The sequence below is a fragment of the Molothrus ater genome, chromosome 16 (genome assembly GCF_012460135.2).
Source record: "Molothrus ater isolate BHLD 08-10-18 breed brown headed cowbird chromosome 16, BPBGC_Mater_1.1, whole genome shotgun sequence".
NCBI lineage: Eukaryota > Metazoa > Chordata > Aves > Passeriformes > Icteridae > Molothrus > Molothrus ater.
Window position 1 is genome coordinate 16,402,510 of NC_050493.2, and position 27,056 is coordinate 16,429,565.

At 44.1% G+C, this 27,056-nt stretch overlaps 1 protein-coding gene across 15 annotated transcripts in view; it reads left to right on the top strand.

Moving 5' to 3' along the window:
* The first annotated feature begins 614 nt into the window (after positions 1-614).
* Positions 615-27,056, top strand: part of MAPK8IP3 (mitogen-activated protein kinase 8 interacting protein 3) — a 73,903-nt gene continuing 47,461 nt past the window's right edge. For 3 of the 15 annotated variants that reach the window (XM_036392675.2, XM_054516602.1, XM_036392679.2), the window contains exons 1-5: positions 616-1,098; positions 22,758-22,878; positions 23,620-23,690; positions 24,418-24,509; positions 26,651-26,674. In XM_036392675.2, coding sequence (XP_036248568.1) covers positions 781-1,098; positions 22,758-22,878; positions 23,620-23,690; positions 24,418-24,509; positions 26,651-26,674 — 626 coding nt within the window. In that variant the 5' untranslated portion in view covers positions 616-780. Of the gene's footprint in view, positions 1,099-22,757; positions 22,879-23,619; positions 23,691-24,417; positions 24,510-26,650; positions 26,675-27,056 lie in introns of all 15 variants that reach the window. The other 12 variants (XM_036392696.2, XM_036392697.2, XM_036392699.2 and 9 more) reach the window with 8 other exon arrangements.

Consider the following 27,056-nt stretch of genomic DNA (forward strand, 5'->3'; position numbering starts at 1 on the left):
AAATCGACCCCTTATTTCTCTCTACTGCCAGGCTGTTCTCAGTACAGAGAAGAATGATTCCTGCTGTCTTCTTCCAACTTACAGCCCAAACTCAGCTGAGCCCAGGATGTGGCAGACTCTGACTTCTGTGACACCTGCTGAGGGTGCTAGAGGCTGCCGCCCGTAATTTGCTGGAGCTTCTGCCAGTCATGTGGTGTGTGCTGCTGTTGCTTAGGGAAATCTACTGATTAAATTCGGGATTGTTCTGAATTTTCTTTGAAGACTTGAGATGGCCAATTTCGCGTTCTGGCTTTCAGTTCATCCCTGACAGAACAGGTCCTTGTCTGCTTTCTCTGTAGTAACTACGGCTGCCTGATCTTGGAGGTACAACTACCGCGGCTGTGACGGGTCTGTAACGCGCCTCCCAGAGCCAGTGCGTGTCCGAGATGCGGCGCGACCCGGGCATGCGCTGCCTTTGTCTGCCGCGGGGCCCGGGACAGGCCGCGGGCGGGCTTGCTCCCGGCGCGGTGTGCTGCGCGGGCGGCTCGCCGTCACCGCTGCCGCCCCTGTCTCCGGTGCCAGAAGCACTGCGGCGCCGGGCCTACTCTCAGCACGGGTAATCCCCATCCCCGATCAAGCAGCTCTGGGCGGTGCCGCCGCGCTCCGCCCCGACCGGTGCCCGCGGACCGTGACGCCGCGTGCGGAGCGGGGCGGGGCAGCGCCCGGTGGCGGCGGCGGCGTCGTCAGCGGGGCCTGAAGCAGAGGCGAGCGGAGCGGGGTGGAGAGCTGTCGGCCGGCAGGATGCTGGAGATCCAGCTAGACGATGGCGGCGTGGGGGGGTACCCGGGCGATGATTACTGCTCGGGGTCGGTGATGTCGGAGCGGGTCTCGGGCCTCGCCAACAGCATCTACCGCGAGTTCGAGCGACTGATCCACTGCTACGACGAGGAGGTGGTGAAGGAGCTGATGCCGCTGGTGGTAACGGTGCTGGAGAACCTGGACTCGGTGCTCACCGACAACCAGGAGCACGAGGTGGAGCTGGAGCTGCTGCGGGAGGACAACGAGCAGCTGCTCACGCAGTACGAGCGGGAGAAGGCGCTGCGCAAGCAGGCCGAGGAGGTGAGTGCCGCCGCCCCGCGACTATTTTGGCCACGGCCGGGCGGGGGCCCCAGTGCAGGGTAGCGGGAGGGCCGAGTGGGTGGCGGGGGTGGCTCAGGGATGCGGCCTCGGCCACCTCTCACAGACCTTCGCTCCGTCGCCCCGATCGCCACCGCTGGCGGGTGCCTGCTGCCCGCCCCCCCGCGGTGGGCCCGGTTCGAGGGGAGGTGGTGTGGGGGGCGGCCGCCCTGGGGCAGCGACCGCCGGTATCTTCTAGAAGCGGAGTGCGGGGGCGGGCCCGGGTGAGGCGAGGCGCTTCCCCTCCCGCGGGGACGCGGCAGGGCACCTGCCCCCGGGACTCCTCCGGCCCCGACAGGCCCGGCCCGGCCCGGCTGCTCTGCCGCACCGCGGGGCCTGGGCCACTGCGGCTGAGCTGCCCCGTGATAACGGGAGGGAAAAAACCCGAACCACAATAGCTGCAATCCTGTGGAATTCCTGAGGAATTAGGAATTCAGTTTGCAATGCCAACAGCATCCGGAGGGGTCAGCATAATTTGTGGTGTAAAAAATTGTTTTTAAAATGGGTAATTTGTGCAGTCATCCAGCATTCTCAATGTCAGCTGTAAGCTGTTTCGTTGGAGCAAGGAATTGCCTTTAGAGTATAACGTCTTATTTTTGAAACTTATTTGTATCAAAACTATGCCTTGAGCTTTAATAAAATTGTTCCCAAGTCAGCACTTGCCGTTTCCTGGAGCGTGGATGCGCTCCCGGGAGAGCGGGGGCACGGTTGCCCAGCTGGTGGGATTATTTGGAAGTGGCTCAGGAGAAATCCGACCCCTCTGATAGAGAGGAAGAAGAATGCTCCGGTTACAGGGGCTGGGATGTAGAGAAGACAGAGGGGAGGTGATCTGCACTTTGTCATCTTGCTGCATCTGCGCCTGTCCCTGCTGAAATACAGAGCATCCTTTCAGCCTTGAAGGCTGGGAGCCGTAGGGATTGCTGTTCAGCCTCTCGGAGTGACAATCTGTGAGCTGGAATAGAATTTTGTTGCTGAAAACAGTCCATCCTCACCACATCATCCCCACCACATCATCTCCTTTAAACTTCTTAAAAAGTGGGGTTTTTCTGTATTTAGACTAAGGAAGAGCAGATTTAAGATTCAGTTGCTTTCCTCAGAGTCAAGTTCTGATTTGATATGGGGTAATCAATAAAATAAAAGAAATGGTAGTAATAAAATAAATGGTAGTAATGAAATAGTTGTTGAACTGGAGAATGGTGTAAAGCAGATGCGAGATTTTCATAGACATGTTCGTGTTGCTTAATAATCATGGGCAAGAAGCTTGGTAACTCAGTGGGGAGGACACTTGTGGTCCATTACTGATACTGAAAGCAAGAGCCAGTCAGTTAAAAGTTTTAGTCCCAAGTTCTAATTATGTATTAATGGACTAATAAATGACCCTAAAGTTCTTTAGAATGCTTGTAGGGATCAAAAAATTATTCTGAGTACATGATGTTTATTTATGTTGTGTAGAGACAGCATTTTGCAGCTTCTGAGAAATAATTTTTAAAGTGCACTGTTTATGGGAAAAAAATGAGACTGCCAATGGGTGGTTGGACCAGTCCAGTTGGAATCATCTTGCATTTTTGGGCTGGGGTGGATTTCTCTTCTGGGCTTACTAGATACAGGATGTGTTTTCTGGAAGCAGATGTACTGATGGCAGTTACATTCCCTGCAAGGAAATTTCAGAACCGTGCAGAATACCATTTGCCAATGATATTTTTAGAAAGTGAGATTTAAAAAGTGCCAGTGATGATGATGAAGAAGATACTTTGTCATCCTTACACACAGTAAGTGGGAGAAGTGTCTGCAAGAAGACTTGTTATCAAAAAGGAATAGATAATGTGTTTCTTATGACAATAAGTGAGCATTGTGCCTCTACAAGCCCCTTAATACAAGGCCTTGCATGGAATACACAGCTGCTGTTTTCCTCAGTATATATAACAAAGTACATTATTTATCTGTATCTGTTTCCCATGCACTGCTTACTCTGCAGTAAATTGCATGGTATGGGGCTGAAAGTCTGTATATGACAAGGAATTCTGCTGGCTACCAGGTAATTGTACACAATCAAAAACCAGAAAACTGTTTTCTTCCCAGAACGTGCATTGCTGCTCTGAAGCAGTGCCATAGAGACCAGGGGCTGTCCATCCCACCTCTCCCAACAGCATCAGTTTCCTGGGCTGTGCCTCAAGTCTTGGGTTGGATCTTCTCTTCTAACTGGGAAGATCCTCTCCTGGAAACAGGATTTGACCTCAGTCTTGATTCCTCTCTGTGTATGAGTGTCAATTACTACAATTAAATCAACACTGAGAGGTTAGAGATGAAAAATGGATCTGTTCTTTTGCAATATCCTGTCAAAGGACCCTGAGTTATAGTTACTTTATATTAATTTATTAAATTCAAAGTAACTGAAACCACAGGTGGGCATTGTTCTAGCATTAAAATGTGCATTGTATTGGCTGATTATAGCTGTGCAGAGCCATCACACCTTGGTGTTCATCTTTATGCAGCAGTTGTGCATGAACAGGTATGGTTTGTTAAATTAGGGTTAATCGTAGAATCATAGAAACATGAAATAGTTTGATTTGGAAGGGACCTTAAAGATCATCTAATTCCCACACCTCTGCCACAGGCAGAGAAACAACTTCCTTTTCATTAAGGCCATAAGGAATATTTCCTTTTCAAAATTACTGTCTTAAGACAATTCTCTATATTGTCTTTTAAGTCAATCTTTGCCAAAAGCAAATTAATGCTTTACTTTCTAAATGCTTAGGTTGTAGAGACTCCATGTTTTTGTCCTAAAATAGGGCAGCAGAAACATCCGGGCAAGTGGATTTAGAATAGAAGTTTCTTGGCATGAGGCAGTGCTGTCAGTTGCTGTCGTTACGGAGCTTAGTACAGAATTTTGCAATTTTCCATGACCTCCCAGCTACTGAAGATACAGGATTCCACTAGATTTTTGGTGGTTTTGTTTTCTTCCATCTGTTTCATACGAATATAGAATACATATGTGTGAACATAGGGTCATTATTGCTTGTGCAGTTTGGTGGTCTGTGGAATCACAGACTCCTCTAGTGTGTCTTTGATCTCCTGAGATTGAGTCCCACACCCCTGCTCAGTCAGGGGCAGCTGGAGCAGGTTGTCCAGGACCTGCTTAGAGTGTGAACATCTCCATAGATTGAGACTCTGTAGCCTCTCTGGGCCACCTGTCCCAGTGTCTGACCCCTTGCAGGAAAAATATATGTCCTTGTGTTCAGATGGAATTCTGTGTGGTTTCCCTTGTGCCCACTGAGTCCTGTCCAGAGCAGAGTCTGGCCCCCTCATCCTTTCTTCCTCCCAGCAGGTACTTGAGCACACTGGTCAGATCTCCCAGAGCCTTGTTGAGCAGCCCAGCCCTCTCGGCTCCTCCTCCTATGCAAGATGCTCCAGTCCCTTAACCATCTTTGTGGCTCTGGTATTTGCACTGGTGCATAGGACATTACTTATTTTTACTGGCTAAGTATTTGGTTTAGCTTGATGTCTTAAGGAAATAAAGCTGTTGGTGATTGCTGTCTTAGGAGCTGCCCCAAATAACTTAGGAAACTAATGGCTGCTTTCAAACGTATTTGTTAAATAAAAAGGTTACTTAAATTTTTTGGGGTGTCTTTTTGGTGAATAGTGAAAGAGAAAGGTTAATTGAAGGTCCTGCGTGTTGAAGGGACGGACAGAGTTGCCAGCATGCAAGTGATTGGTGGCAGCAGGACAGTTGGCAGGTGGGTCTGGGGCAAGTGGGTCCAGCATGCACACACTGTTCCTTTCCTTTGTGGGGTCTGCTCAGGGAGCATGTAGGTGTAGAGCTGGGATGAGGAAAGGGCTAGGGACACCTGCAGAAATCTTCAGGGAAAGTAGGCCTTATTTGGGTCCACTCTTAATGAGACATTTTGATTTATGCCAGCAGTTTTCCTAATGTTCTCTATTCTTTCTCTCTTGAAGACAAGCATCACTTGTGTGCCCTAAATGCGGATTTCTGCAGTGATTGTTCATCACACTGGGCACTGATGCCAAGATGAATGTGCATGTGTGAATGCACATAAAAGCTTTGCAGGGATGTTTGGGGTATGTTAGCATGGCTTCTTGGAGTTAGGAAAGCCAGATGGGCTTCTGCCATGTGGGAGGTGCCTTCAGACCTCTTGTTGCATGAAAACTGCTTCTAGGGAAATTTACATCCCAAGGGAATGGTGGTGGCTGTCCACAGAACACAAGGTGCCTTAGTAGCAAAGTAAGAGTGTTGTTTGATTTGCAGCATAAGTTCATGCTCATTAGAATCTTTAAAACAGTGATCATTGAAGATGACTCGGTGCTGATCAGGAGATCTGACCCCTCCTGAAGGCTTTTTGTAGCTTGTGTTCTGTGCTGTGGCAGCCCAGCACCTGGGAGCAACTTCCATTGGAATGTCACTGGGAAAACCTGTCTCAGTACCAGTGGCTGTTCCCATACACTGACTGCTGGGGTGGTCGGTGTGTTTCCAGGCTGCAGTTATTGGAGGGCAGGTGCTGTTGCCATGTGAGTGTCATGGGCCTCTTCTGGGCTCTTGGAGAAAGGAGTCTGCATGTAAATATGTGGCAGAGCCTGCTGGGCTGCAGTTCTCATGGACTTGTGTTGATATTGGACTTGGCCGGGAGATGGGCGGTGCTGCCTCGAGCTGCCTGGGGTGCAACGTGGGGTTCAGCAGCACGGTAAGCCCTTGAAGCAGTGTGTCCTGCCTCCTGTGACATTCCCAATGGGCCATCTTCAGCTTTGTTGTCTTGTGGGCTTCTCCATGGGTCTTTTGACAGAATCACAGTCTGGCTGAGGTTGGAAGGAGCCTTTGAGCTCATTTGCTCTAACCCATTGCTCAAGCAGAGTCACCCAGAGCAGGCTGCCCTGAGTGTGTCCAAGCAGTGTTTGAGTATCTCCAAGAAGATGGGAGACTACAAGACCTCCTTGGGCAACCTGTGCCAGTGCTCATAGGGAAAACTGGTTTTCTGATGTTTAAAGGGAACCTCCTGTGTTCCAGTTTGTGCCCATTTCTTCTTGTTCTGTCACTGGGCACCACTGGAGAGAGACTGGCTCCTTCATCTCTGCACTTCCACTTCAGGTGTTTACATATATTTCCCCCCCCCCACCCCCAAGCCTGCTCTTTCCAGGTACTTCAATCCTTTTATCCTTGGGGCCCTTCACAGGGCTCTCTTCAGTCTGTCCCTGTCTCCCTTTTGCTGGAGAGTCCATCCCTGGGCACAGCACTCTTGACCTGCTGGCTATAGCCCAGGACACTATTTGCCTCAAGGTCACATCAACTGGCTCATGTTTAACCTGATGTCCAAGAGCAACCCCAGTTTTCTGCCAAGCTCAGTGGCCCCAGCAGGTGCCTGTGTTCCCCAGGGGCAGGGTGTTAACTGTGAAAGCCCTTTGCTGGCATTGCGAAGTGTAGGACTTTTACTTGAAAGGCACCTGGGTGTTTTCATCCTTTCCCACAAGAAGCAGTATCCCCATCTCCTGCTGTCATGTCTCTGTGGCCATCACTCCTCATTATAGCTTGCTGTTTGCATTGTTATCTACCTTATAAGCACATTCAATTATCAGTAAGTAATTTTTATGTAATAAGAGGGCTCTGGTGTCTTGTTTGAAGATCAGTGGCAGTATTTTGAAAGAGCTGGTCCTTTGTGAGGGGCGCTGTGGCTGCCACATGTACCTGAAGAGCTTTCCGACTGGGTGGCAATACGGTGAGCTTGCTGGCTTCTGTCTGCATCTCAAACAGCACAAGAGCTTGTAAAAATTCCCTCCTTTGTTAAGGGATGCCTTAAATATCATCCCACCTCATACCTTCCTTCGCTTTAGAGAGGTGGGGAGGAAGGATGACAAAAGTCATAGTTGTGGGCGCCAACCCCTGGTGTTCACTATAAGTCCTTTCTTTTGTCCTGCCTTATATCTGCTTTCTCTGTGGAATGACTTGCACCTTCGGAAGGCGTTTTGTTTCCCCACCCTGAAAACAGATCTTACAAATAGCTGATTAATGGGAATTTCTGCAGCCTGATGGTGACCTCATACCATCCAAAGAGGAAAGCTTTGTGGAATATGGGAGACCAGATACTTTTACATGGATTCTTTCCACTGTAGGCTGGTGAAAATAACTGACAAGCATGAAGTGCAGGTTCACTTGGTACCAGATCAGTCTCCATATCCTTTAGGCCCTCTTGGTCCATTCCTGGAGCCTGCAGGTACTCTCAGATTTCACCCACGGATCAAGTATGAGAATCTTTGTGGTTATTAGAGGGTTATTCCAATTTACCTTGAATTCTTTTCTGCAGTTGTCTTGATTTACAAACACTGTTGGTCCTGGAGAAACCAGATTCTTTATTTTCATCAGAACTACTGTGATACTTGTAAAGATAATTTTCTGCTGAGCAGGCAGATGTTTGCTAATATATTTATATTACTTTTTTCCTTTTTTCCAAAATACGTCCATTTAGTTGCTCAGAAGTAGAAAGCAACACAAGTGAAAGAATTTGTGGTGATCCCATTGTGTCTTCTGGATGAGGTAAAGCTCACATTTTGGGGATGTTAACCATTGTGTCTCAATTTTCTCTCATGCCTTTTTTCCAGTGATTTCATTTGACTATGATTCAGAATTGATCATGGTCAAATGATCAATTGACAATACAATTACACAGTATTGTAGATTATGATTAAAACTCAGCAACTGAAGATAGTAAAATTAAAGTAACCAACAGCATAAAATTGTTTCTGGAGATACCTGAGTTTGAAATTTATATCTAAGTAGGTTAGTTATTTTAGATGAAAATTCTAATGTTCTCTCTGAACTGGTAAAAGAAATTCACTGGCCATTCTTACAACCTCCTCAGGATATCTTCACGCTGAATTATGTCTCCCTGGGCTGAATTTTCTCACCTTTGTAAACATGTTGCTTGACAACTTCTGCAATAGAAATTGCTTAATAAAGAAAAATAACTTTGTGTTTCAAGCATTATTTAAGATTGTCATACAAATAAATATGCATTAGGTAGACATGGATGTGTATTAGAGAGGCTTGTTATGTAAATTTATAAAAGATGTAACTTTTTACCCCAGAGTGTGCTTGATTTGTGGAAACCTAGACCTTGCAACCTGCACAGAATAAATGTCTCATTTCTAAAATTAGACTCTGTGTCTTTGTTTGGAGAGCTCATAAAATTGACAACAGCTCACTGCATTGGCCTACCATCAGCACATACCCCATGTGAAAGGTTGGCAATGTTGGGATGCTGAGCATGCCTTGCCTTACAAAACCTGTAGCAATATAACTGAATAGGACTGTAAGCTAAAAATTTACCATCCCATCATGTGTCTTCTGATGCAGGACTAGGATTGATGTTAATACATATAACTGTAAGGAAATAATTCCTTTCTTCCCTTGAAGGTGGACTGGGGGGCATTTGTTGAGGCATAACTTGCTGATGCCTTTTCTCTGCTCAAAGTGAGGATAGAGAGCTGCCTCTGCCAGCAACAGGAGTGTTGCTTGCCATTCTGGATCAGGTGCTGCCTCCCTTGCTCCTGCCCACAGGACACCAGGGCAGGGACCACTCTCTTCCCTTTCCTGGTATCATGGTAGTGTTGTGGCAGTCTGCCCTTTTCTCTTTGTCTCATCCTTTGTGCATGGCTCTACAGGAGAAGGGCGATACAGGACAGGCATGGTTGGCTGTGGAGTGGGGTGACAGCACAGGTGGAACCCGGGTTGGCAGCAGGGAGGCATCCTGAAGGATGTAGAATGTGCTGCGCTCTTCTGGAGACCTCGGCTCATCAGCCAGTGCTGGCTTTGAGCTGTGGAGTGAGGTGTGTCCCGCTTCTGGCTTCTCCCCAGATGGTCTGATGGAGGATACCCAATGCAGACTGAGAGCTGAAGTACAAATGCTTTGGGTTTATGCTCCAGGAGATGCAGAAGCAGCTTGTCCTTCCCTTGCCTCTTTTGATCTTCTCCCTATCAAAAGTTTGTGTGCAGAATAAATTTTTTTGGTGAAAACTATACATGTTTCTACCTTATTAGAGGTGATGTTATAGGACATCAGCTGTTGGAAAGCCACTTGCTATAAACACGATTAGTTATTACAATTTTTTCCAACAAATTGTATGAATTCTACACTGATGGGATGAAATGCATTTAGAGACTCTTCTGTTTACAAGTTCTGTTAATTTAAAGGAATGTAACAGACAGTTTGTGATTCTGTTTTGCAATGGAGACTGCCCATATGATGCTTATTTCTAAATCACTTCTCTATGAGGAATTAGGCTTTCCACATGTAATGCCAGTCAGTCCTTTCCATTTGGTAACCTTTATTCTCGCTAATCTTGGAGTGAAAAAATCTGTATCCATACACAGATCCTTCATACAAATCCTTACTCAAGCTCATGGCAACTACTAATATTCATAAATATCAGTGTTACTAAAAATTGCCGTGAAAGTAAAATAGTGAGCAAGCACTGTGAGCTGCATTTTATTTAAAAAGCAGTTGAAGGTAATCTGAATATCAGTTGATAATGATGATCAGAGGCAATGGCTAGGTTTCTCCTCAACAGGGTTAACTGCATAAGTCAAATTGTAATCCCCAAGTGAGCTTTTATGAGAAACTTTTTTCCCTCTGGTGCAATGGAGCAACTGCTGCCTGGTCCCTTTCTGTTCACGGCTCTGCAGATTGATTTGTCAGTGATACTTTTGGGATTTCCCCAGTTATATGTAGGCAGAAGTTACTACTGGAGTTTCAGCAAGCAACTGTAAGAGAAAAGCCAAGAAGTCTGGGAGGATTTGGCTTTACTACCATTGCAGATGGATTTAAATCATAGATCACAGATGGTTTGTGTTGGAATGGACCTTCAAACTCATCTCGTTTCCCCCCCTGCTATGGGCAGGGAGACCTCCCCCTAGACCAGGTTGATCCAAGCCCCATCCAAACCCTGGCCTTGGACATTTCCAAGGATGGGGCAGCCACAGCTTCTCTGGGCAACCTGTGCCAGGGCCTCCCCACCCTCACAGGGAATAATTTATTTGTAATATCTAACCTCCTTTAGTTTAAAGCCATGCCCCCTTATCTTATCAAGTCTAGAGAGGGATTGCAATAACTGAATTTTTAAAAAAAAATCCCCAGTCAATCTTCATTTATCTGAAAATGATACAGTCTTCCATCTAGCAAAGGCATCTTGGCCACCTTCATTCTTTCTCTTGTCCTCCGGTATCCCCATCAGCACTGGTTGTCTTAGTGCCTCTGACAAACTGTAGCAGGCTGGATCCTTTCATGCCATTGAGGAGGAAGCAAGGGGTGTCTCAGATAAGAGAAGTTGTATCTTGCCTGGCAGGACAGGTGGCTTTAGTTCAGGATTCAGTGGGAAGCACCAAACCTTTTGCTCCTGAGTTGGATTGTGGCATGGCCTCTTCTGTTCATGAACACCTGCCAGTGTCTATCTTCTGTCCCAGTGCCCTGCTTGAAAGGGACTTGCTCAAAGCAGGACATGATGCTCAGCTGAGTCTGATAAAAACAGTTTCAGGCTCTTATTTTTCTTTCCTCTTCTGCCTGGATCATGGCCATCCCACTTGGTGGTATGAAGGCGAGTTGCTACTCAGTTCCAGAGCAGACCTGCTTGTCCCCCTCAAGACAGGAAGCATCAACAGAGAGTTGCCTGCCCATTCACTTGCAAGGTTTTGTGGAAAGGTATTCCCATTGGATGTGTGCCAGGTTTCTCCCAAAACATAATTGTACATAATAATTGTAAATACTAATTGAAAACAGGAAAATTTACTGATCTATTAATGGTTGGGTATTTTCAAGGCATATGGCCCAAAAGCACATTGGCTTTTTGCCCTTTTTGGGTTTGGGATTCTGTGCTTCTAAAAGGACTGAAGGACCTCACTGGCAATACATTTACAAACAGCACATATGGGAGAAGTGTACAATATGACCCACCATACAGCTTGAAGAATGTGGGTATGGAGAAGTATCTTCCCTTCCCCACAATGAAGAGAGGTGTCATTTCAGTGTATTTTATAATTTTCTTTCACCAGTCAATGGTAGCTTTGTAAGAGAGCCCAAATACATGTTTTGGTTGAGCTAAATCAGTAATCTCTATTTATTAGCAAAACTGGAGAATTCTACTTTGGACGGGAGAACAGTGTCTCGACAAGGACATCACAAAATCATTTAGGTTAGAAAAGACCTTCAAGATCATCAAGTCCAACCCTTGACCCATTACCACCTTGTCAACTAGAGCACTGAATGCCATGTCCTGTCATTTCTTGAACACCTCCAGGGACAGTGACTCCACCATCTCCATGGGCTGCCCCGCTCCTTCCTTCCTTCCTTCCTTCCTTCCTTCCTTCCTTCCTTCCTTCCTTCCTTCCTTCCTTCCTTCCTTCCTTCCTTCCTTCCTTCCTTCCTTCCTTCCTTCCTTCCTTCCTTCCTTCCTTCCTTCCTTCCTTCCTTCCTTCCTTCCTTCCTTCCTTCCTTCCTTCCTTCCTTCCTTCCTTCCTTCCTTCCTTCCTTCCTTCCTTCCTTCCTTCCTTCCTTCCTTCCTTCCTTCCTTCCTTCCTTCCTTCCTTCCTTCCTTCCTTCCTTCCTTCCTTCCCTCCCTCCTTCCCTTCCCTCCCTCCTTCCCTTTCCTTCCTTCCCTCCCTCCCTCCTTTCCTTCCCTTCCCTCCCTCCTTCCCTTCCCTTCCTTCGACTCTGGCTTCAGAGGTAGGTTGCTTCCCTGTTCTGGGGCCCTGCCCTCCCTTCAGCTGAAGTGCCCATGGCTGCTCTGCTTCTCACTTGCACATGGTCTTTGATCTTCTGCTCACTTTGTTGCAAACTTGTAAATTAATGATGTAACACCTCTTGGGATAGTTTTGTGGTTTAACAGAGTTTTTCATCACAGCCACTTTTGTATCAGTGTTAAATGCAACTGCAGCATCTTTCTAAGTTCCATTTATTTGAACCACTGCCCACACTTCAGTAGCCCCATCTTTGTCCTGCCTCCGTGGTTGTGTGCCTTGTCATCCCTTCAGCTGAGTGGTTTTTGTGGTGGTCTTAAGTTCAGTCAAAATCACCATGTAATTTGCACCATAATTCCAGATAACAAAAATACCTACAAATATATCTTTTCCCTCACAAAGGAAGACAAGTTAACACTACCAGCTTGTGTAATTTTAATTTTTTTCCTTTTTATATTGTTAATTCCATTAAAATTTGTTTCACTGTCTATTGTTATCCATGCTCTCTCTCTGCTCAGCATTTAAAACCAGTGCACCAGTGTCTTTTATCTCCCTGAGTGGTGGCATATGCTAAGCTATGCAGGAGGCAACTGTGACTTCAATAATGCAATGTCATACATGAAAAAAAAATATTTTGGAAGAAATTAAAAACAGGCAGGCCAAAGTGTGGGCAGTGGTTGTTGGATGCTTCAAACTTGCTGTACTTGGGGTATGATGGACTCTCTGATTTGGAAGAAGATTCACATCTATGATCTTGAAATAAGGAAACTCATCTAAATTAGTATTTACCAGGGAATTTTACTGGGAATGCCTCTGTCCAAGTGCCCAGCCTTCATAGAGCAGCCTGCTGTGTGAAGAAGCAGTGTGTGAAGCAGGAGGTCGTGCACGTTATGAGGTGGTGGATGTCTGACAGCCACTCAGCCTGTTAATAGTATATACTATGTGTTTATACACACACATTAAGGTGATTTTGGCATTAAAAATGTGTGTAGCTGTAGTAGATATAGCCACATCACTGGACGCTGTCTTGGTTTAAGTTTGATTACTTCAGACTTGAAGTAATTAAACTAGGGACTTCTACTGCATAGTAATTTTTACCCCAGTTTCTTAGCTGTTTTGCCACCAGCATTCTCAAAAATACCCACTCTTCCTTAAGAACTCAGGGCAGCAGCACTGGAAGGGCCTTCCTGAGTCAGCATGTCCAGTCACTGAGTATTGCAGGAACTTGAGTCACATAATGAGTTTCATAAATATATATCAAGCTTGGTTAAACCTCCTTCCTCTATTCCTCCCTTCCTCAAAATTGCAGTGGAATTCTTTTTTGGGTTTTAATTCATGGCCTGGTTTTCCTGGTTTGTTATTGTGCTATCATTGTCTTTTACTATTAGTGAGTTTTTACCCTATCGAGTATTTATTTCTTTATTTTTTAAGAGAAACTGGTCCTGTCCTATCTGGTCTCTGCAGGGTCCTGGAGCCAAACTCTGTTCCCTTGCCAAAGAAGGCAGATTTGCTGGCCTGTGGCATGTGTCACCTGGCCAGCCTAGTCTTGTTTTATAGATTCCCTCATATTTTCCTTGAGTGACCTGTAGCCACATCTGATGCTTGGGCTGATCCTCTCTGAAAGGCAGAAAGAATAACATGTGATTTTCCAGAGAAAACGTACCTGTGCCTTACAGCGTGTGAATGCTCTCATGGCCTTTTTCAAAGTGTTAGTAATAAGGTTTATGTGAGGGCTTTCACCTTCGTTAGCAAGTCTGATGTGGCCTATATGACATGGAGTGGCTGAGATGGAAACATGTCCATCTTAACTCTGTCCTCCTTGGCTGCAGTTGTACCTAGCCCACAGCATGTCACTGTGAGGCCAATTAGCTGATGGTTCCATCATCAGCTTCCTCTCCACCCTTCTCCTCACAACACAGCTGGTGGTTCTCATGTGCATGCCCATGCACTCAAGTGCTATTCAGCCCTGCATTGCTCTGGTCTCCAGAATAATTCAGTTTTTCTCTCCAATAGTTTGTTCTTTTTAGTGCTGATGACACCTCCTGGTCTAGTGTCATCTTCAGGACTTCACAGTCATACCTTCTTTCTTGTTGGCCATCCTGGTGGAAATAAGGTCAAGGCTGTTCTCAAGGCCAGCTCCTCTGCCAGAAGCCCATCTCTTCTGCTGTGTGCACCCCTTTCTTCTCATGCATCTTATGTCCCAATTAACCTTGTCATTAGTCCCACCCAGAGATGAGAGAAGCTGGATGCGTGAACACTGTCTGAGGCAGAGCCTGGAGCAGGGTCCAAGATGTGGGAGGGTCCCTCTGTATCTTCTGGCTGTGCTGGAAGACCAGGCCTACTTCATGGAGAGCATCATAAAGGAAAAGTAATTCTCCGTTGGAAAAATGGTCAGGTCCCTTTGAGCAGGAGTATGGGAGATGGTAATCTTTGCATACCTTAACAAAAAAAAGATATTTATTTCACGAAGACACTCAAAGTCCCATCTATGGTTATTAAATATCTCCTAGATAAAAGATGTCATTTTGACTTCTTGAAGTTAGCATCAGGAACAGAAATCTTTTATCTCCAAGCTCTGCAGATATAAAAGTAATGTTATTTCACTATGCTTCCATGGAGATTATAATGTTCTTTCAGGAGTGCATTTGTCTTTGAGGATAGCAAAGATTCCAACACAGGGCATAGCTCAGAGCATCTTTCCACTGATGCCAAATGGATTTTTGCCTTTTTTGCTTTTATATATTCTCAATGTTCTTTACACATATATTTGTAGCTCTGTAGCCTATTATTAAAGCTATGTACGGTGTGTCCTTCTGGGCTAATAAATTCTAAAAGCTAGGTTAAAAATACAGTTAAAATGACATTATATTCTGTTCTCTTTTATGATGTCTTGGCCATTTTGCTAATAATTGGCCATGTTTACAGTCAGCTTTATTTGCCAGCAGAGACCTTACCGGAGGAAGGCTGTATTTTTCCATATGAAATGCTTGTATGTGTGTCTTCATGTGATTCAGGGTTATATACATCTTAATTACTCAGTATAAAAAGGTTATTGTGATAATGCATTTCTAATATAAAATTCCTCCAGGGCTGGTATGTAGTGTATGCTATACTGGGAATATGGTTTGAACTTCAGGCCAAGCTCTGCAATGAAAATGTAAGAGTTTTCACACTTGCCACAGCTCTGATGGCACAAATACACTCAAAATGAGGAAACCACAGTAAGCAGAACAGGGGACACTGGAGAACACACAGAGTGGAGCAAGGGACATCAGAGAACACAGCTGGAATTTGCTGAGTTTTGTGACAAGTACAGGGTAAGATTTTGAGCAACTATGAAATTTGAGTTGGTAAATCAGTTGTGAATTTTAACAAGTGTGGTCTAGTTGCAGGTTTAAATTGTTGGTTCTTCATGACAGAACTGCATCTGTGTTCAGCTTGTGGCCTCTGTCAGTGCAGTGTGGGAGGGTGAGAGTTTGGCCTTTTGGGCTGTGCCCTGTAACACTTACAGTGCAGACAGTGTCTTCTGTTTGCTGTAACCCTTCGGAGATGGAGAAGATACAGTCTCTTACCAGAATTTACTCCTACCAATGGTGTGCTTTCTCATGGCATCGGGATCAGGTGTTCGGTTTACAGGTACCATGACTGTGATCACATGGAACAGGGTCTGCTGAAGGCAAGTGCTGTCCATGAGAAAGGGTGGCATTGCTTGGAGCATCCCCAGACCATGGGTCTGTCACATCAAGGCACTGAGGAGCAAGATGAGTGATAATCAGGTAGGATGCAGGGAGCTCTTTTTTACCTGTAGATGACGCTGCTTTCAAGGAGCCAAAACATTTCTACAATTCATGTTAGGTACAGCATGATGGAAATGCAGGAATGTTTTTATCATGGGGGGGACGACTAATGACCATTTTTCTATTTTCTGAGGGTCCATTTCAGCTCTTGAGACCAGCAAGGGGGAGAGTAGCTTTAAATATTTTTAAACTCTTTCTTTTCCCAAGAGAAACACTAAATATGTCTGTACTGCCTTTGTTCTGGGAATGTTCTCATGCAATGAAGTCAAGTTAATGTTGGTGTAGACAACTAAATTTCTTAATCTTCTACTTCATCTTTGCTAAATAAATGCCTATAGGGATAAAAAGCTGAACACAGAATCACTGAATGGTTTGGATTGGAAGACACCTTAAAGCCCATCTTGTCCTACTCCCTGCCATGGGCAGGGACACCTTCCACTAGCCCAGGTTGCTTCAAGTCCCACCCAGCCTGACCTTGGACACTTCGAGGGATGGGTCAACCACAGCTTCTCTGGGCAACCTGTGCCAGGGCCTCCCCACCCTCACAGGGAACAAATTCTTCCTAATAACTCATTGAACCCTGCCCTCTGGCAGTGGGAAGCTGTCTGAGCATGTCTGTGGCCTCCTCTGGACTCGCTTCAGCAGCTCTACATCCCTCTGGTGAAGACCCCTGAACTGGAGGCATCACTGCAGATTGGATCTCACCTGAATGAAGTCAGGGGAAGAATACCCTCCCTCACCCTGCTTCCCACGCTAAAAGGAAAGCACAGCTGCCTCAGGTGAGGGGTTTTCTCCCAACACAGCTTTCATCCACAGCCCTGCACCCTCACTCAGGTCTGGACTGAACCCCAGCACTCCCTTTGCTGGGCCCCCACTGAACACACTGTCAGCCACCACAAATTAAGGCCACATAGTGAGATTCCTGCATCTCTGTGCATCTCTGTCTCTGTTTGATTTCTCACTGATGTGATGTGATGATTTCTGATGATATGTTACTATTTTTAGTCATTTTCTTCCTTTGCAAGAGACAAGAAAGCAGAAGCCAAGCAATTCACAATGTACCACTGCTCTTCAGAGGCATAGTCATTGTTTGGCCTTGGGATGATTTTGTGCTAGTTATTTTCCCTCTAAAGAGTAGTGTGTGTGCCATTGTTGTTTGCCATAATCCTGGATTATTACAGATCAGTGATCCTACTTAAAATCTGGGGATAGACCCTGGCAGAAAAAAAATCCATGTGACATTTATATATATATATAAGTTCCTCAGTTCCACATTCCAGTTCTCTTAGATGACTGAGGTGGTTAACTGTTTAATTGTTCATATTCAGAAATTATTCTTTGAAATTAGGTGTAGAGGCTCTGGAAAAAAAAGAGAAAAAGTAATAAAATATTAATGCTTTGGTCTGCCTTGCTGTTGAGAACTCCTGGGGCTGGGGGCTGTTTCTGCTTCCAGTGCACCCACTTCTTTGTCATGATGAGAGACCAACAAAAAAGTACTTAATTTCTTTACCATCAGTGGAATTCTTGTGTCCTTTTTATTTCTCTTTTCTGAAGGTCTTTATTGCATCTCCATAAAGCTGGAGTTGGAAGCTGTGAATTCTTGAGGTGAGGGTGTGAGCTGAGCTCTGTGCAGTGAAGCCATCAGGGAAAAGCAGTGATAGCACTTGGCTGTGGGAATGAGAAACCTTTGAAATCAAGGGCAGCTGCAGTAGCAGGCTCAACCTGGTATGCTACACCACCACCAGATTTTTCTCTTGCCTCTTGGCAGCACTAAAGTGGAAGAATGCAGTTAACAAATTTGCGATGCAGTGTAAAACCTCAGTAGCTTGGGCACTGGAATTGTGGCAGAGTGCTTTGCAAAGAGCATATTGGGTTATTTTAAGATGTATTAAAAAAGTCTATGAGGCTATACTGTTTGGTTGTTTCTTTGGAGTTTTTTGGTTCCCCACTTGGATTCAAACTGACAGAGAGCAGGGTTAGATTGGCTGTTGGGAAGAAATTGTTCCCTGTGAGGGTGGGGACGCCCTGGCACAGGTTGCCCAGAGAAGCTGTGGTTGACCCATCCCTGGAAGTGTTCAAGGATAGGTTTGGATGAGGCTTGGGGCAACCTGGGCTAGTGGAAGGTGTCCCTGCCCATGGCAGGGTGCTGGGACAAGATGGTCTTAAAGGTCCCTTACAAACCAAACCAGTTGTGTGATTCTATGCTCCTATTAAACGTTCATAATGAAAGAGCAGTATTTGTAGTGCCCACTTTCAGAAGTCATTTGGATTGTACTGTTCTGAGGCCAGAATTGTGGATTTGATTCCTCTGAATATTCCCTACCCTTAGGAAGGTATGCTGGTTAGCATGAGTTAGCATCCACAGAACTTTGGAATTTCATCTTTGGGCATCAAATGTCTGTGCAGCATTTAGGGAGGATTGGTTGGGCATAGACTGAGATAAAAAACACAAAAAGCAGGAGAGTAAATAATAAAGATTCTTTTTCTGTTATAACTGGGTTTGATGCTTTTTGTAAATATTACAGACATAAAATGTTCTGATGGGAAGGAGACTTACAAATTAGTGTTCCTTCTGCCTGGTTATTTTTAGAAGGTTTAAAGAGTTGGGGTAATGTACTGGATCCTCTTGAAGTTACTGAGAAATTCCCACAGCTTCAACAGGGCCAGGATTGTATAGTCTCTCTGAAAGAAATGGAAAAAGCGAAATGCCAATGGATATTTGTTTACTGAGTTTTATTCACTCAGTAACATGTACATGCAGTATGACTGCCTCTGGGAGCCCTTAATCAAAAAAATTAAAAAAAAAATTAAAAAATTAAATTAAAAAATTAAAACCTTTTATGCAGTTTATGTTCTCTGTTTCTGCTGCCTTGTTGCAAATTTTCAGCACCATGGGAAGGCAGAGTGGTGTAGAGAGCACTGGGGATTTCTTGTGTGCTGGGGATACACTTGGTAGATTGAGTTTGGGCAGGAGAGATGCTGGAGCCAGTCTGGCTGCTTATCTGGGCCACCTGCAGCCACATGCCTTGGGCTGTGAGCCACAACTTGAGGGCTGTGGTCTGGCATCCTGCTGGAGATGAAGTGCTGCCTCTGCTGGTTGTCTCTGGAGGCTCTCGTTCACAAGAGTAACTCATATGAATGTCAAGTGCCTGTTTTCTCCGAACTTCTGGTGCAACTTAGTTGTACTTGTGGGTGTGCTCACATCTCTGGCTAAAGTTAGTTAAATCTTTGCTGTTTCTAGTGGCTAGTGAGGTGTTTCCCTGGATGCTGTATGGAAGGTCTGTTGTGGCTTACTGGGGAAAAATAAAGCCTGCCTGGATACCCTGGTAAGAGCTCACTGGTGCTATGAAGGATGAGCAGCAGTGACATCTGGACATTAGGAATGTCTTCCTTCGGCAAAACCCTGGCAGGAATTACTGCGGCTAAGCCAGGACTCCTGAACCGCTGACCGATAAGATCAAGCAGAAGCTGTTTATTGTTTATGTTACACACACTTTTATAGATTCTACAAACTACTAAGATCACACTTCTTGATTGGTGCCTTTGTCTTGTTCCCTCGTTCTCTGCCTCCATTTCTCAGCATCCATGATTGGTTACCGTGCAGGTGTTCTACCGTCCTCTGTTATCTAGTTCTTACCATCCTGGTATTCAGTCTCTCAGCTTCTTCGTTCTTATTTTAGCACAGTTTATGTCTTAGTAACCTTGATGAATTCCATGGTGCTTTGAGATAATTCTGATAAGAACAGTTACAGATGATATGGCTGGTGCACACTGAGGTCTAAGTTGTTCAGATACATTGCTACAAGGAATCTTTTCCTTGTTCTGCTGTGTTAGCTGCTCACTTCACTCTGGATTTGGGACTTTTCCTGCTGTCAGAGCTTGTGATGAGCATGGAGAAACTTAGGTGAAATGAATTCTGATGTCAGAGCAGGTACAAGGTGCTGCACAGACAGGAACTGGGTCAAGCCCTTGGGCCCCTGCACACAAATGCCATCATTTGATCTCCTCAGCACCAGGAAAGGCCATCCTGCCATGCATTTATGAAAAATGCTATTCTGCCCTACAAAAACTTAGGGCAATATTAATTTTTAATATAGTTGTCTTCATGTCTCTTTTCCAGGTGCTTAATTGATTGCTAGTTTTACATTTCTTTGATTAGTTTTAGGTTGCAAAATAGACAGGTGTGAGGAACAAGACTGAGCCATATTTGTAGAAGAGTTAAAGTTAAGAGCAGGGAGGAGGGGATGTTGCATGTTCCTGGGTGGAGAAATGGGAGCAGGAAAGTGATGAAAGCTGAGCCACTGCGATGTGATGGGGATTTAGCCCTTGGCTGTAATTAAAAGGGTTCATCAGTAAAGCTTTAGCACAGAGTGCTTCCAGCAAAATCCTATGAGATAGAGATTATACCAGGAAACACTCTCTTGGAATAATTTCCATCAGCCTCTAGATGGAGCAAGTGAAACTGCTGCTTCTCAGCTCTGTTGCTCATTGTCAGTGTCTGTTAGGACTTCTTTTCCTTTTTTATTAATTCTGAAATTATATTGTTGTTCTGAAAAAGCATTCAAAAATAAATCCACAAATTTACAAAGTAGGTTGTTTTATAAAGTTCTCAGAATCTATAAAACAGGTTGCTGGCTGAGTGACTAAGGGATTTCAGTGTTTGATATCTCAGGAAGAAACACATTTAAAAATCTAAACCCTTGAACAATCTTAAAATATAATTAATAAGTAAATTTTTAGCCTCTGAGATGACTTCTTTATAATGGAAGAAAGGTGTTGGCATTGCTGCTGTTTCTAGAAAATTCTGTGCAAAACAGCCATCAGTGGGAAAAACCCCCAAGCCCTTATTACAGTAAATTTGGACAAGAAGAGGAATAAAGTTAAAAGCCCAGTTAGAGGTTAACAGCACTGCAGAACACTGAGTGCAGGGAAGCAAGAAATGGCTAAAGTGTGTTTGATTATTTCTATAAATACAGATATGTAGGAACGCAAACTGAGTCACTGCTCCCAGGAATTTACTGAGCAGTTTTAAAAGTTTGCAAGAATCATAAATAACGTGGCTTTCAGTCATCTGCAGAGAGGATCCAGTTTATAATGATGGTTCCAGTGTCCCTGCTAATAATTCCAGTAAAAGCAGTAGGGTATGGGCAGAGGTTTACCCTGAGAGTGCAGCAGTGCAGACTGGTTCATGTGCAGAATTTAACAAAATAATCTTACTGAGCATTTAAATGTGTTAGTTTCCCTGAGAGTTTTTGCCAAAAAAAGATTCTTACCAGTATCTGTCTCTTTTGAAGTAAAACAAAGCTTTAATTTGTTAAATTGAAATTCTCATGCCTCTGAGTTTGTGAGAGAACACTTCCCCCATGCACAGGGCAGAAGGAGAGAGATTTTCCTCCCCATTATCCATGCTTTTAGACAGAGGAGGTTTCTCCAGCCAGTTTGCATGTGCTGGTGAATCTAATGGGCCTGGACCTCAGGGGGATTTGGCAAACAGACGGAGAGAGAGAGGCAGGGTCAGGAGCAAAGCCTTGTGAGCTCTTCACAGGCTCCTCTTAATTCCTGTGGGCTCCTCTTGGCCCATAAACATTTTTAAGGGTGGATTAAAGCCTGCATAGCTTAATTTCCTTCTCACTGTCATCCTCAGCAGCTCCAGATCCAGGGCTGCTCCCAACTATGCTCATGCAGCTCAGCTAGGTGTTCTAGTTAGTGGACTGGGTGGTGCAAACAATGCTGTACTTTTGGCTTTGTTGGGTGGAACTATTCAGGAGTAATGTAATGAGACTTGAATTTTTGGGTTTATAAGCCAGGCCAGGGTGTGTACTGCATCTGGTGGGATAGCTTTGCAGTACTGTGGCCCTATGAGCCTGGTGATAACATTCAGGCTTGGTTTGCTGGAGAGAGGCATGTATTCTCTGAGCCTTAGAGACTTGCCCACCCATTTGTGTCTGGGATGGTACTAGAAGCAGTTGTTTCTAAACCTAGATGTGTGGGCTATGGGTCATTATTGCATTAGTGTATTCTGCAGAAGACCTCTGATAATCATGTATCACACAAGAACCAGTCTGGTCCTGCAGAGATGTGGAGTTGCATTGACTTCCCAGGGATCCTGCTTAGTTTAAATATTTCATGATACTTTATTATATGATACAATATATGATACTTTATTATATGATATGATGCTTTATTATATATTATATGATTTAATGGTATTATACAATACTCTATGATATTTCATTATATGGAGCCCCTGTGGCTCCAGTTACTACCATGGGTTGTGTAATATCCCACAGTGGAGCTGAACAGAATGTTCCACATGTTTCACTCTGATCTTGTATGCTGGTGTCCACAGCAGGGAGTGACTAAAGCTTGCAGGCAAGAAGTGACAGTTTACAGAAAGAACACCCTGAAATCAGGTATTTTCCTGTTATGTTTTCGTTGTGAAATGAGTTTATCTCTAAAACCTTTCTTTTGGTCCAGTGTCCTGTGCAGGAGTCATACTGCTGCGTGCAGCTGCCTCTGTGTTGCTGATAATGGGAGTGAGCAGCACCAGAGTTGGAGCTTAGTTTTCCAAAAGACTTGCACATTTCTGCAAGACTTGTCCCCCCACAGGAATTTTGGATGGAGCTCTCTACATTTGCATCGTTAAAAGAGTTAGTTTGAAGGTTTCTGACATAGCTGTTTTTAAATACATGATTGTAAATAAAATTTTTCTTCTGTGACATCAAATTAACAGGAATCAAAATTCAGCCTGGCACAAAGAAGACCAACATTGCTGAAGATGATAAAGTTGTGCTGGTTTACGGAACTCATGTTGGACCATAGTTTCTATGTTTATTATACATTAAAGATAACAATAAGTTTCTAATATAAAATAGATTCTTCACCTTGGTAAAGTGCTGTTGTGCTACCTACAGTACTTAAAAATTCTTATTTCTGATTTTGTAATTTATATTCCCTCACTTTATATTCTCTCAAATTTCTATTTTCTGAGGAGAGGAAGGGTCATGGTAGGGGAAACCCATTTTGCATGTAATCCTCATCTGTGCCTCCTTCTCCACTTCTTCCCTATGCAGAAGTTTATAGAGTTTGAAGATGCACTGGAACAGGAGAAGAAAGAACTACAAATCCAAGTGGAACACCTTGAATTTCAGACTCGACAGCTGGAGCTGAAGACCAAAAACTATGCAGACCAGAGTGAGCAAAGCTGTGCACCAGACACCATTATACACATGCCTTCCACACACATACAGTACTACTTCAAAAATAATCTTCATACTTTTTTTTGGTTTAGTGTAATTTGTGCAAAGCCCAAAATATCTGGTTGTCACTTTGATGTAAAATTCTGAGCTTTCCCAAGGGTGGGATGTACCCACACTAATTCAGTAAAGGCTACATTTCTTCTCTTTTGTGGTCAGTCTCTCCAGATGCAAGGTTTAAGATTTGGGCCTTTGAAACCTGGTTTCCAGTTTCTCCTTGTAGAATCTTCCATTCTTGTAAAAATCATTACATTAATTAGTTAGTTAGTTACTTAGTTTGTGTATTTGTTTTTACAAATATTTCCTTAATAAGTGCAGGCATTGAAGTTCCCCTCAGAATTTGTTGGTGTTTCGTCCAGTACTCCTGCTCCTCAAGTAGCTAGAAGAGCCAGTCCCAGAGGACAACAAATTGTTGCCAAACTAAGATGCTTACAGGGCACCAGGCTACTGCTGAAAAACTTCTGTGGTTTTATTGCATTTATAGTACAAAATCACTGGTATTGGGAACATGCAGGTACCCATGAACTAAGAGTGTAACAAAGACCAAATCCCACAATTCTGTTTGTTTTATTCAGTAGGTGTAAATTAATTTCTAAAAAAAATAGGCTTTGTTTCTCAAATAGTTTATTTTGAGTGCCAGGCGTATGTTAGCTGATAGTTGGGAATCTTCTCTTGGCAGTTTCTCGACTGGAAGAACGTGAATCAGAAATGAAGAAGGAGTATAATGCTCTGCATCAGCGTCACACAGAGGTAAGATATTATCTTTCTAAATAAATAAGCTCTTTCTCTATATCTACATGACTATATCATGTCAAAGAACTCAGCTTTACAATCCTAGTGATGACTAGAGCTTCTGAACTTTGGGAACATCAGAAGTACCTGACTGGAGGGTGTAAACAGGTTGGAGACAGGCTGTGTTCACTGGTACCCAATGGAGACAGCTGGCACAAACTAAGACACAGACAACTCACTCTGAACAAAGTAGTAAAACCTACTTTCCTGCAAGGGCAATTAGCTCTGGCACAGGTTGTTCAGAGGCGTGCTGGAGTCTCCTTGGAGATATTCATAAGCCACCTGGATGCGGTCCTGTGGCCGTTCTGTGTGGCCCTATTTCAGCAGGGGATGGACTAATGGACCGTAGGACATTCCTTCCAATCTCAGCTGTTCTGTGATGCAGTGCATAGTGCCCTGCTGCCTCATCTCCCATTGCCAATGAGCCTCCAGACTTAGGTTGTTTTTTAAGGCTCTTTGGTTGTGAGATTCAGCTGAAGTGATTTCTAACACTATTTGCTGACAAGTTTTCTATCAGATTAGACCATTCACTTACATCATCAGCTTAGAAGGCAACAGTAAACACAAGGAAGTCTGTAAAAAAACCCAGGGGGCTGGAAGTGGATACCATAGAAAATTAAACAAAAGCAGAAAATGAGCCTTTCCTTTTCATCTCTTTGCCTCATGGATTTTTCTCTCCTCACAGATGATCCAGACCTATGTGGAACACATTGAGCGATCTAAGATGCAGCAAGTTGGAGGAAATAACCAAACTGAGGGCAGTGTACCTGGGAGAAGGTAGGGCCATGACCTTTCCATGTGACACATGTCACCTGGGAACTTACACACTGAGTGTGCGCATTTGAGAGAGAAAACAGAGCAGGACCTTTCCCTGGGGACATGGATTGTAGCTGAAGCTCTGTTTTAATGGGTTCTGGGTGAGTTATGGGTACTTGATAGTGAGGAGCTTTCTATGTTGTTTTACAAAGGTGAGACTTTATCATGCTCCTATTGATGGGGCCTCTGGAAAACACGTTCATATTCTTAGGTAGTGTGTAAAAGTTTATCCATAGAATAGATGGTGTCAAATAAAATGTTTGTGTGTTTGCATGTCTTTGTATGTGGGATAGGCAGCAAAACCGTAGCAATTAAATGCATTAGCCATTACAGGATTTTTTCATGTTGTTCTTTCAGAGGAAGCTTTCTATCAGTCACCAAAAATCGTACTTATGTCCAAGAAAGGGATTTTCCTCCCTTGCAGTGTTTGGGTTCTGACTAGAAATAAATTGTCTAAAATATAGGAATCAATTGAGAAAAACAAAAAAAAAGCTAGATGTCAGCTTTCCTAGGCAGATAAGGGGTGTAGAAAGCTTGAGAGGACATGGTCTAAAAAGAACCAGTAGCTTGTAAATGCTCATCCATTCATAAAATTTCCCTTATCAGACTGTTTTTCTTCCTTCTTTTCTATCCCTCAGTCTGGAAATCCAGAATGAGTTCCCAGAACATGATCTGATCCTAGTCTTAGAGATGGAATGGGATAAGTGTGTTAGGCTTGTTTCTCTCCCAGCTTACACTTCTGGAAGTAAGAATATATCTGTGGAAGTGCTTACAGTAAAATCTAAAAGTACCATAGACAAAAGCAAACTTAGAACATCTCTCTTTTAAAGGGTGAATCCTGTGTGCACCTGCCAGCTTTGAGTCATAGAATCATAGAATGTCCTGAGTTGAAAGGGAGCCACAAGCATCATTGAAGTCCAACTCCTGAGCTGGACTGCATAGTAGAAATCGGTTTTAATTTCTTCCTTTCTAAAAAGCTTAAAAGCTTTTACTTCCCTGACTCTTGAATAAGCTGATATTAATTATGGCTTTATGTTAACATTCCATGAAAGAGTGGCCCAGTGAAGAGTGTTGCTGTTAGTATCTACCACACTGCCAGTCTCAGTTGGTGAAGGGCAAAATTTTCATCAAGAATTACCTTTTCATGTCAGAGAAGTTTGTCTTTTATCCTTTAAGTGTGGCACATTGCTAGTGTCCTTGGAGAGAAAAACTGCATGTGAAAAGCCCGCGATGGGACTGTGATCCAAGTCTAGGAGCTACCAGTGGGAAATGGGAGTTTTTAGTTAATTTTCAGCTTTGCGTGTGTGTGTGTGTCTGTGTGTGTGTTTTTGGGTGTGTGCGTGTGTAGCTCTGTTTGTTGTGCTTGTGCACAGCAGCTGGGCCAGGTGTGTTTTGCTGTAATTGCCCAGCTGGAGGGAGGAACACCGGTGTTTGTGGATCTTAGTGCACTGGGTGGGGGGATAGGCATAATTTCTCATGACCTGCAAAACAAATTTGGGTGCATTTATTTAAAATAAATGGGGCTAGCGAGAAGTTTGTGCTGCAACTTTTGTGGGGGTGGTGTGTATTAATGGCCATCCAAAAGATGTAATGAGTTTGTACCTGTCGCTGTTGAATAAGAAATGACACAGACTCTCCAGAAGGGTGGTTTGCATAAAGCTCACCTCTTTACTTCAGATCCTCTTTTATACATTGTTCTGATACAGATAGACCTGGTTGATCAATTAATCAATACATTTCACCTGATTGGCTAATTACCAAGACGCCCTTCTTATAAGCAATTGTTGAGAAAACCAAGAAAACAGAGAGTAGGAAAACACCACCTGCAGGTTGTTTATGAAAATAAGCTATCATTGTTTATCTTCAACTCCCTAAAGTATGTCAGACCAATTCTGGGAAAACTTATTTAGTTTTCTCGTTCTCTGACCAGGCTGTCACATCCACAGTACCTACTTCCATGTGGCATGGGGGTTGCAGTGCACGTGTACCTTGTGTCTGTGTTAGGTTGCATGTTTGCATGACATTTGCTCTCTAATGGTTGTTCTTTTTGTCTTGCTTTTTGTGGAATTGCTGCTGTTTGGCTGTTATGTTTGTCACTGCAGTCATCGCCAGTCCTGGAGGAAAAGGTAAATCCTATTGCTGCATCTGTACTTCATTAATCCAAGTGTTGTAGGTTGCTGTGGAGTGGTGACAGTGTGATGCTGGGAATGTATTGTACTGGCATATTTGCTCTTTGTGTCCACTGGCACCTGTGCTGGACTTGCTGGTTCAGGGGCGCTGAGGGAGCCACGGAGCTGGGATAACGCAGCAGGGAGAAGCTTGTGCGTGCAAACGCAGAAGACACGCAAGTTTGTTCCCAAAACAGGATCAGATGTCTGGGATGGGATGTTTACACTTCACATCTCCTAATGTTTTAAAAGTCATAGAATCATAGATCTGTGGAATCGTAGAATATCCTGATTTGGGAGGGGCCCAGAAGGATTATTAAATCCAGCTCCTGCCCCTCCA